The 11,461-nt window shown below is 34.1% G+C and overlaps 1 protein-coding gene across 1 annotated transcript; it reads left to right on the forward strand.

Annotated features, from left to right (window-relative positions):
- Nucleotides 1-10,296: 10,296 nt before the first annotated feature.
- On the forward strand, nt 10,297-11,234 carry LOC114275486 (Putative membrane lipoprotein). Its single transcript, XM_028217523.2, has one exon. The coding sequence runs from the start codon at nt 10,373-10,375 to the stop codon at nt 10,997-10,999; it is 627 nt and encodes a 208-aa protein (XP_028073324.2). The 5' UTR covers nt 10,297-10,372; the 3' UTR covers nt 11,000-11,234.
- The last annotated feature ends 227 nt before the right edge of the window (nt 11,235-11,461 follow it).

Below are 11,461 nucleotides of genomic sequence, written 5' to 3' on the forward strand. Positions count from 1 at the left end.
TGGGTGTTGAAAAAGAAAAATGTAGTACATATGGGGATTCTTGTTTGTCATTTGATCAATTACGGTGGTATTTTGATGAGGCATTGAAGAACAATCCGGGTAGTCGTTTTGAGTTAGATTTTGAAGATAACAAGCGTTTCAAAAGAGTGTTTGTGGCTTTTCATGCATGCATTGCTGGTTTCAAATATTGTCGGTTATTGCTTTTTCTTGATGGAACATTTTTGAAAGGACGATACAAAGGAGTTATGCTTGCTGCAACGGGGAAAGATGAGAATGAAGGTAATTGTAAATATATCTAATTTTATCTAAGTATGTGAATTTTCTATACATGTAGGAATTGAGTGAATGTGAATTTTCTCTGGTTTTGGCCACTGTGAGAATTTTCACTGGATTTTGGTCAGTGTATGAATTTTCTCTGGATGTTGTCATTGTGTGAATTGTATCTGTAGGTGGTCAATAAGTGAATTTTCTCTGGATATTACGATTGTGTGAATTTTCTCTGTAGTTGGTCACTAAGTCAATTTTCTCTGGATGTTGCCAATGTGTGAATTTTCTCTGGAGTTGGGCATTAAGTGAATTTTCTCTGGATGTTGGCAGTGTCAAATTTCTCTGGTTGTTTATTGTTCTATTTTTCTCTGCATGTGTATATGTAATATGCTTGTTCCTATTTGTTTTGTAGGTTTTTTTCCTGTAGCTTTGGCTGTTGTTGATGCTGAGAATAAAGACAATTCGTGTTGGTTTCTTGAACATTTATGTGGAGTATTGGGGTCAGAAAGGGTGATAAGTTTCATATCAGATCGACATTGTGGTATTGTGGAGGGAATTGCTAGGTTTTTCCCTAACTGCTTTCATGGATTTTGTCTGAAACATCTGAAGAGAAATTTGAGGGATAAGTTGTCATGTGGAAACACAAATTTGGTTAGGGAGACGATTGTGTCCAAGTTTTCATAATGTGCATATGCTCCAACAAAGGCATCATTTCATTTCAAGTTAAATGAATTAAAAAGTGAGGGAGGAGACATTGTGAGTATTTTCTTGAGAAGTTTACCATATGAAAATTGGAGTGATGAATATTTTGCGGGGAAACGTTATGGTGAGATGTATTCAAATGTTGCTGAGTCATTCAATTCATGGATAAGAGAAGCTCGGCACTTGCCAATAACAAATTTGGTGGACATGATACGGTTGCAAATCATGAATATGAGGTCTGATAGGAGGCTGCTCTCTAGTAAATGGAATAAAATTCTGTGTCCTCGTATGGATAGTGTGTTGGAGAAGTCTTTTTTGGATGGGAGGACATGGAATGTGAGTTTATCATCTGATAATGTCTTTGAAGTGCATTGTTTTCCTTCGGTTATGGTTGATCTTGGGTTGAGAACTTGTTCATGTCGAAAATGGAAAATAAATGGGTATCCATGTCAACATGCTGTTGCTGCAATTTTTAGGAGTGAAAAGAATTTGAATTCATTTGTTGAACCATTTTTTCATGTTGATATGTATCTTCAAGCATACTCGTTTTCGATTGGCCCAGTTCTAACTGTTGAAAAACCTGTGTGTAGCATTAAAGATGCTATGATTTTACCTTCATTGAGCAAGAGACCTGCTGGGAGGCCGAAGAAAAATAGAATTGCTTCTACTGGAGAGTTTAAAAGGGTGATTAAGTGTAGTCGTTGTGAGAGTATTGGTCACCATAATAAGAGGACATGAAAGGAACCTTTGTTAAATAGTTGAGGATTATACATTTTATTGATTGAATAATACATTTGATGATTACTTTGTGTATTTTGTTTTGTGAAATGTATTTTTTAGACAGTGTATACAATAATATCAATCAAATTCATCTAGAGAAATTTTCCAATATCAGTTAAAGTGTGCATTGTGTTTGTTGATATATACTATAGGCAGTGGGTTTGTAATACCTGTCAAATTTATCTAGAGAAATTTTCCTATGGCAGAAAAAATTCTGTGTATTGTGTTTTGAAGCTTCATATTCATCCACATAAATTTGACAATGGCAGACTAAAGTAATGTGTGGATTGTGTTTGTCGAATTTGATAATTGTTTTGTACTAACACAGTGCATTAGAGATTAAATGATCATATAGGCACCTTCTTTGGCAAGATATGAGTTAAATTTCTCTATGAATTTCTGGTAGCTTCATACCAGTCATTTCAAGAAATGTGCACACCAGACAGAGCATACAAAAAATTATTGTATAACCAAGAAACAAAATTAAGCTCTTTTGAAATTTCTCTGAGTTGAGAATTTCTCTGGACCAGGGAAGAATTTCTCTGGACTCACTTCAACTCAAAAATTTGTGTCAAAGCTAGAGAAATTTTCCTCACCAACACGGAGAAATTCCTCCTCTCCAAATCACTCAACCCAGAGAAATTCATAACTCAGAAATTTCATTTTCTGTCACCATTTGAATCCGTCAACTTCATCTAGAGAAATTTTCCACCATCAGAGAAAACTATCTGGGCATTGTGTTTTGAAATTCATGCAGTGAAATTTTCCAGTGGCAGATAAAATTACTGTGCACTTTGTGTTTTGTTGAGTTTGATGATTGTTTTGTACCAACACAAAGTATTACAGATTACATGATCATATAGGCATCCCCTTGGGACGATACAAGTTAAATTTCTCTGTGAATTTCTGGTAGTTCATACCAGAGAAATTTCTGTAGACAATTTTCTCTGTGAATGACAATAAAAATATATATATATATATATATTTAACCATCAATAGGTATGATATTCACATTAGTCGAAATAAAAAAAAAAATGAAATTTAGATTAGTCAAGAAAGGATATATACATATATGTCAAGGATCATCATTCCTTCAATGTATCAACAAAAAACTGAATGGTTAATACTGTATGGATATATACATATATGTGAGACAATTTTCTCTGTGTGGATATGTACATTGTCTTCCTTTCACTAGTTTCACTATTACATTTGAGGTTTTTCTGGAGGTATTTCAATTGGTTCAGTCCATGACCGGCCAACTTCGGTCACAAATCTCTCTATGAGTTCTGCCCTCATCAACCTTATCTCTTGTGTGGACAATTTGGAGCTGATAGGTTCATGCTTGCTATATTGTTTCATTACATAACAGACAAAGAGGCCACAATCCAAACTGCATACAAATTATAGGTATGGTTAGTTTTAAGAAACATGCAAATCAGATTATCTTATTTATAGATGTATGAAACTTACGAATCACTTTCTTGTTGTGGAGCACTGTTAACATACTCAAAGTCGTAACTTGTGTTTTGTGAGTTTATTAATTTGAAAGAGGGTTGTGATTGAGCGTCTCTTTCAAGGCAAGCTTTCAAAAAATTCTCCTCGTAATCTTGCTGCAAAAAAATAATTTTTAAATAACAGAGAAATTTACGGACAAATCAATGGGATTCTATGAAAATTATCACCACATAAAGCTGATGATGGATCAAAGAAATTTGCACTCGTTACCAATTGTTTTGCATCTTTGACATATTTGTCTTCTGCATCATCCCTCCTTGGCCTCAGTGAGTTGTAGAACCTCCATAAATTGTCATGTTTGTCCAGGACAAGCAAGGTCCAGTGATTTCCATGTGTGGACTTCTCATTACCTCCAGTATTTATTGGGAAATGGAGGAACCTGTAGTTCCTCCATGCTGTTTCAATATGGTTGTCAAATAAGGACACTCGAAAAGTTTGATTTTCTATCATCTTGATGAAATTCTGTGTTGAGAGAAAATCAAAAAATGGTTTTGTTATGACTAGTGACACAACTGGCTTCAAGAAGTATATTAAGAAGAGAAAGTAGTTAGTAAGTTTCGGAGAAAATCAAATAAAATAGTAGTAACATACTAAGCTCATGGATGTGAAAAAAAATGAGGTTGGTTATTGTCTTTCTCTCATTTGGTCAGCCAAAAAGATCTCTCCATAGCCATCAATGACCTGAAAAATATGATTATAATTGTAATATTGGTTTATAAAGGCTGATGGAACATTGCAGAGAAATTTTGATGAAAGGGAAAGACTTACATTGTTGGCAATTTCTTTTTGCTTTATTAGGTTTCCAATGTCTTCAAAGGTAATGAGATTCAACTCACTTGTCTAAATTAAAGCTCTACAAGATGACAAAGAAGGGATTGAATTGTTGTTAATGTAATATAAGTGTGTAAGTTGTTGTTTGTTATGTTCTATTTTGTTTGTTGTACTTACTCAGGCCCAGACACATTTGATATGCGCTGCAAGATGTCTTTTACATGATCTTTTATCAATCTTGAAATCGGAAAAGTTTGTGGAAAGATCCAAGATTTTCTGATGTTTATAGGTTGAGGCAAGATGTACGCATCAGCATCAAGCACTTCTTTATCCTTCGTGCTTTGCTCAACTTGCTTTGCAGCTTGTTTTGAAGCTCTAGTCACTTTCGCAACTTTGGAATATTGGAATTCTGGATCATGCTGCTTTTCCTTCCTTTCTTTTGCCTTTAAATTTTTAATCATTGACGTTGGATCTTTTTTGACTGTAGACAGTGAAAATATTAGGAAAAGTGAAATTTCTCTAAAGTAACAGATGATATTTCAATATGTAAATTTATTTGATTCAATATTTTGCAGTTACCATAGACTTTTGTCTTTTGTTTCGGTTGTTCTCTGTGTGTTATTTGTTCTTGTTGGGTTGTTGGTTGTTGTTCCACTTGCATTCGAACTATACACAGTGAAAATCAAACAAGCCCCCAAAATGGAATAAGAAAATATATCGAGAAAATGAAATGAGCAGTAGAAATATAACTAATGTGTTCAGAGAAATATAACTTCCAGAGAAAATTACCAATGAAAAGAAAATTATAATAAATAGAAATTTCTCTGAGTTATGTTGACACTAGGACATAACTTTTTGTGGCTCAAGATTTTCACTGACCTTGTGGTTGAAGTTGCGTTGGTGTTCGGTATGGTTGTGTTGCTAGTTGGACAGATAGTTCTTGAACTTGTTCATGCAATTTAGCATTTTCAGTTTCAAGCTTTGAATTTGAACACCTCAACTGTTGAATTGTTTTTGTATCGTCTGCTTTTTCAATCTCCAACATCTTTAGTTTCATTTGGGTTGTGCTTTCTTTTTCTTGAAGTTCTGAGTTAAGTGATGTCAGGATTCTTATTGAAATATCCTTTTCAGCAAGCAATTCAATCCAATTTCTGTCTTCTTCTTTTTTAGATTGAGAAAGTGCCTTCAGTCTTTGACGTAGATCAGCAATTTGGGCATCCTTTGATTCCTCAAATTCTTCAGGCTGATGCATTGTTGAGCCACAAATGCTATCATGTTGTTGGTCCATCGGCTCATTATTTTCTTCTTCATCACTTTCATCCTTGTTTTCTTCTTGCTATTCATCTTCTTCTTTATCTTCTTGTTCACTGTCTTCTTTTTTCTGTTCATTTTGTTCTTTGTCTTCTGCTTCTATTTCTTCACTTTCTTCTCTGGTTTTTTCTTCTCCGATGCTAGCTTGATGTTCTTGTCCATTGCTGGCTTCGTATTCTTCTATGTTGCCTTCTGCTAGTTCATTCCCTCCATCTTCAGATGGATCTTGTAATGTCTCATTGAATTTGACAATTGCCTTTTTTGATTCTTTCTTCGTCTTTTTGCCAAGACAAAACTCCTCTGATGGGTTTTTGACTAGCTGCTTGTTATCGATCTGTAACATGAGACTCTTTTATTAGAGAAATGTTACAAAATTCACCGAGAGAAAAAATTCAAATAAGGAAAATAAAATTCATCTAAATGATACTAATGGGAAACAAACTTCAGAGAAAATTGTAAGGGCTAGAGAAAATTAGAGACATGGAGTTGATTTTATGAGGCAGAGAAAATTATGAAACAAGCAACATAATTTATATATCAGAGAAAATCAATCAAGGCGTATAAGTTAATGTTTTACTATAATTGTGTCAGAGAAATTTGGATTCCAGATAAAATTCATTAGAAGGATAGAAATAAACAGTGTTTATCAAAGATGCAAGGCACATAAGTTATGGGCAGAGAAAATTACATACAAGGAGATAAAATTTGATGGGCCAGAGAAAATTATGAAACAACCAACATAATTTAGATATCAGAGAAAATCAATCAGGGCATATAAGTTAATGTGTTGCAATTGTGGTCAGAGAAATTTGGATGGCAGAGAAAATTGATTACAATGGCAGAAATAGACCAGTGGTAACCAAAGAAGAAAACATAAATTGATAGTTTAGAGAAAATTGATCTTAATGAATCAATGCACAAGGAGGAAAACAAAGCAGTGGTTAGAGAAATTTTAGAATTTCACTGAGATTTCAGTAGCAATAGGAATCTAACCTGCCGAGGTGCAAGAGAGTGGACTGGTGTCTTCTGCAGCTGTTTCGTCAAGGTTTACAGGTTCCACTTGGCACATCTTGGGAAGTCAGTTGTGTTACTGTCTTCCGAGTCAATGATAGTTGCATGTTCACATAGCCAATACTGTGATGAAAATGAAAGTAAATAAAATTTTCTAAACGCACAAATTTGTAAGTATGATAACCGCAAATTTGAATGGATATTATACTTACCAGCAATGCAATGACACATCCTGTAACTTTTTCTGGAGTTTTGTGCAATGCCATGATAGAATCAATCAATGTTGATGTGATTGCTTCCGGCCAATCATACTGTTTCATTGATTCAAGAGGTTTCACATACTTTATAAAAACCCAACCTATTGAATTCCCATTTATTGCAAAAAATAGGGTGAGACACAAGTACAATGTAACAATGATTGCTACATCTTTGAAGTCAGTTGGTTGCTTGCCTTTCATTGCTTTGACCAAGGCATTTTTAAGAACGGGACCAGTGAGCCTTGTGTCCTTTTGGAATCTTCTCTTGAGGAATGCAGATTTTGGTTTTTTAGAGTATCTTAATGACATGGCTCCTTTACCTCCTTCCAAACCAAAAATCAAGGTCATGTTATTTGTTGTAAAGGTCAGGTTCTTCTTACCAACTGTGAATGCTTTTGTTTTTTTATTGTAACATTGGATTATGGCAACTACATCATCATCGGATTTCCTAGATTTCTTTGGATCGATCCTTCCAGTGGTTAGAGCTTGGATCAAATACCAGAATGGGGTCTTTTGAAGCTCTAGAAGTTGTTTTGAATTGAATTTAAGTATTTGAAAAAAGGAGACGACAGATGAGAGGTTGGATCGGAATTGAATGTTGTAGTGAGCTCTTTTTCTGTGGAGTTTAACAGGTTTTTTCCCCCTTGAGCTTGAGTCTTTTGAAGTTGGGGTACTCATCTGGATGCTAGTTGCTTCATCAGCTTGGACTTGTGTGTTTTGGTGAGGAGTTTGTGGTGTTTTGTTGCTGGTTTTTGATCTTAGATGATAAGAAGACTGAGAGAGTTGTTCTTTCTTGCTTGGTGTTTCTAGTGTTTTGCTGCTGGTTTTTGATCTTAGTCCATAAGAAGACTGAGAGAGTTTCTATTTTTTGCTTGGTATTTCCGGTGTTTCGCTGCTTTTACGTTTTGCCATTTCTAGATAATGATTAAAACATAAAGATGTCAACATTAAATCCCAGAGAAAATTGGACATGTCAGAGAAAATTACAGATAAGGGAGAAAATTACAGAAAAGAGAAAATTACAGATAAGGAAAAATTACATAAAATTGGACATGCCAGAGAAAATTGGACATTAAAAATTAAATGTCAGAGAAAATCAACACAGCATCATAAGCATGGGAGAGAAATTTTCAATAATTGTTAAAATTACATATAGAAGTAAACATACCAGAGAAAATGAATGATAAAAAAAAGTAAACATGGCAAGCGAAAGAAAATTTCCATTCCATAATTAGCAAGACAAAATAAACAAAGTAATGTAAATATGCCACTGAGAATTACACCATATTGAAACCAAGAATTGAACAAAATAAACATACCAGAGAAAAATACACATTCTAGATAAAATTACACATACTTGAGGAAATTTCCATTCCAAAGAAAATTTTAATTCATAATATTAAAATGCAAGAGAAATTTACATACACAACTAGAGAAAATTAACCATGATAGAGACACTCAAGGGAGGAAAGTGGTGTGATGTGGTCAGAGAAAATTATAAATACCAGAGAAAATTAGACAGGGGCAGGAGAGTAATAGACATTGCAGAGAAAAATACATATTCCAGAGAAATTTACAAAGCAGAGAAATTCATAGACAAAATCACAGAAACATGTTCAAGAATAAGATCAAAATTCAGAGAAATAACTTTTTCTCAAAATACACATGGAAGAGAAAATTCAAAGAAGAAACATTCATTCCAGTCCATAATATTAAAATTCCAGAGAAAATTAAAAATGATAGAGACACACAAGGGAGGAAAGTGATGTGATGTGGTCAGAGAAAATTATAAATACCAGAGAAACTTAGACAGAGGCAAGAGAGTAATAGACATTCTAGAGAAAGATAGACATTCCAATTAAAAATACATATTACAGAGAAATTTACAGAGCAGGGAAATTTATAGACAAAATTACAGAAACATGTTCAAGAATAAGATAAAAACACAGAAAATTATTTTTGTGAAAATAAACATGCTAGAGAAAATTGAAAGAAAAAACATACATCAAGCAAAAAATCAGAGAAATTCAAATGCCAAAGAAATTTACAGATAAAATCACACAAACATGTTCAAGAATAAGTTCAAAACACACAGAAATAACTTTTTCCAAATTCAGGTAGCTTTTTACTACGAAATTGAAACCCTAATTTATGGAAGGTTATTATAAAATGCTATTAACTGTGTTTCCAGAGAAAATCTAGTTGTATTGTAGAAAAACTGACCAGAGTTAGGATGAAACTTGAATGACGAGCTGATATGGCCCGAGATGAAGATGCGACGTGACGAAGATGGACTGAGATGATGATGAGCAGTGAAAACGAAGCTTTAACCTAGGTCAGAGAAATTTGTGAGGAAGGAATGGGAATGATTTTTGGAGAAGATAACGAAACTCTAATGTCGATGGTGCAAATGATGTTGAAACCCTAATTCTACTGTTCTCCTGTTCGTGAAAATGCTGGATGTTTGGAATGGAACTCAGACGTGGGAATGAGTTTCGTTTCTGTGTTGATTTTGGCAAGGGTATTTTGGTCCACAAAATAATTAAAAACGCGGGCCAAGTTGTTTAGAGACCTGATGCATCACTATTTTTTTGGGTGTCCTTTATGCTCTAAATTGTTATTATTGGGGACCTTAAAAAAAATTCCCTTTTAAATTATTTAGTGAATCGAATAATTGAATCAAATTGATCTCTTTAAATTAGATTGGTTCGATTTTGAGTGTATTGATTTGGTTTTGAATCTTGAATTATTAAACTGATAGGATTGGGTTGGTTCTTAGATTTGAATTAGTCTTAACCAAACCAATCCAAGAACTAAATCTATTTATATATATTTTAAAATTTTATTTATATTAATATACCTTCACCTAATTAGTTTATTACAATGTATTTGATTATATCTAATATTTTTTCACATACAAGAATTATTAAGTGAACGGAGGAAGTACCAAAAGTTTGAGTTGAATTTCGCAGTTGATTTAATTTATATTGGTTGTGTTTTTAGATTTAATTGGCATGGGTTATGTTTAAGATTGAGTAGAATTTAATTTATATTAACTTGCATTAAATAATATTTTGCTATTTATTTGCATTATGTTTAAATGTTAAAGATTTATTTATTTTAATTATTTATTATTAATTGATTCATTTATTTTTAATATAGTAAAATCTTGGTTTCAACCTAAGTTACATTGGTTTGGGTTGGATTGATTTTAATGTATGATTAATTTGATTCTGTGTCTAAAAATTTGGAATTAATTATGATTGGGTTAGTTCTAAATTTAATATCAAATTAAACCAAATCGACCCATGAACATCCCTAATTATTACATATATTGAAATTATAACAGTTCTGCTAGAGACCCCAGCAGAACACGACCCCAGCACCCCCCACCTTCACGTGGGGGGCTGCCACTGGTTGAAAAAAAAAAAAAAAACAGTTTTCTTGACCAATCAGGAGAGACCCCAGCACTCCCACTGGGGTCTTAAGCTTTATTCAAATTCTAATTTTCAAAATTTAAAAAACCCAAACAGATTATCAAATTCTTGAATCATTTAAAAGCAGAGGGAGGGAGGGATTGATACGGTGAATTTCAGATACATCACTCGAGGCAAATAAAGAGTGGGCCTCCCAAAATCCAGACGTTATATTTTGGCCCTCAACGGCCACATTCTACTCATTTAAATTCAAATCAAAACTCTCCATCCCTCCCCAAACCATTTCTCTCTCTCTCTCTCTCTCTCTCTCTCTCTCTAATGGCTTCCTCTAAGCTCAGAAGCTCATGTTCCTTCCCCAATCTCCTCCTCTCATGCTTGAATTTCACTCTCTTCATCCTCTCTGCAACCTCTCTCTGCCCCATCATCCTCCTCAAAATGCCCCCAACTTCTCTAGGCTGGGCATTCCTCACAGTCTCTTCAATTTCACTTCTCTCCTCCTTTGTGGGATTCTACTCTCATCTCACACACTTCTGCTTCATAACCCACCTCTCCCTCCTTCTAGCCTCCTCAATCGGTCAATTACTCGCCATTTTAGCCCTCTTCACCAAAGAAAAACCGAGCCTTTCTCTACTAAAATCGCCAAGAGACCCGAGAGAGGCTAAAATGTTGGTGAGATTGGAGTGTGGGATTTTAATGGCAATGTTTGTATTGCAAATTGGTGTGTTGGTATTGATGTGTGCTGTGCATAGTTGTTGGGTGAGAGAGTATGAGGGTTTGGAATCAGAGAGAGAGGCAATGGAGAGGAAGAGGAGTCGGAGGATGGCGAGGGTGCAGGAGGAATCGATGGCGAATGTGGCGAAAATGGCAGAGATGAAAGGGAAGGAGTTGGATGAGAAGGTGAAGAATAAGTATGGGCAATGGGTAAAAAATGATTTGGAAGGCTAAAGGCAGAACACTCCTTGTGGTTGTTATTAGTAGTTAAAATTATCTGTTTTTTTTGTTATTTTTTGTTATTTGTTTTTTTAAACATAGTTAAAATGATCTGTTTGTTGTTGATATTTTTGTTGTTATTGTTGTTGTGTTTTTTTGGGGTCACCATGGGGTGTCCACCGGAGGCTTTATATGAATATATGAATGGTGGTTTTGATGATTAATACAATGTTAGCTCTTTCATGTGCAATTTTTTTGAATTTTTTTAATTTTTTTTTTTATGTGCGATTGTTTTGTTTATTTTCAATGAAGGCTGAAATAGAATGATCATTGGTCAAAGGAAAATACTATTCTCATATTTAGTTTGGGTAAAAGAAAAGAAATGTACCTTCTAAATAGAAATGTACCTCCAAAATTTGTGACCTCCACAACCTCAATTGATTTGTGACCACTCATTATTTTATTTATTTATTTATT

This window comes from Camellia sinensis, chromosome 4, assembly GCF_055761805.1.
Source record: "Camellia sinensis isolate YWXY chromosome 4, ASM5576180v1, whole genome shotgun sequence".
NCBI lineage: Eukaryota > Viridiplantae > Streptophyta > Magnoliopsida > Ericales > Theaceae > Camellia > Camellia sinensis.

Bases quoted from the DNA above. Each gene is read 5' to 3' on its own strand.
- LOC114275486 (XM_028217523.2), top strand. From the start codon at position 10,373: ATGGCTTCCTCTAAGCTCAGAAGCTCATGTTCCTTCCCCAATCTCCTC.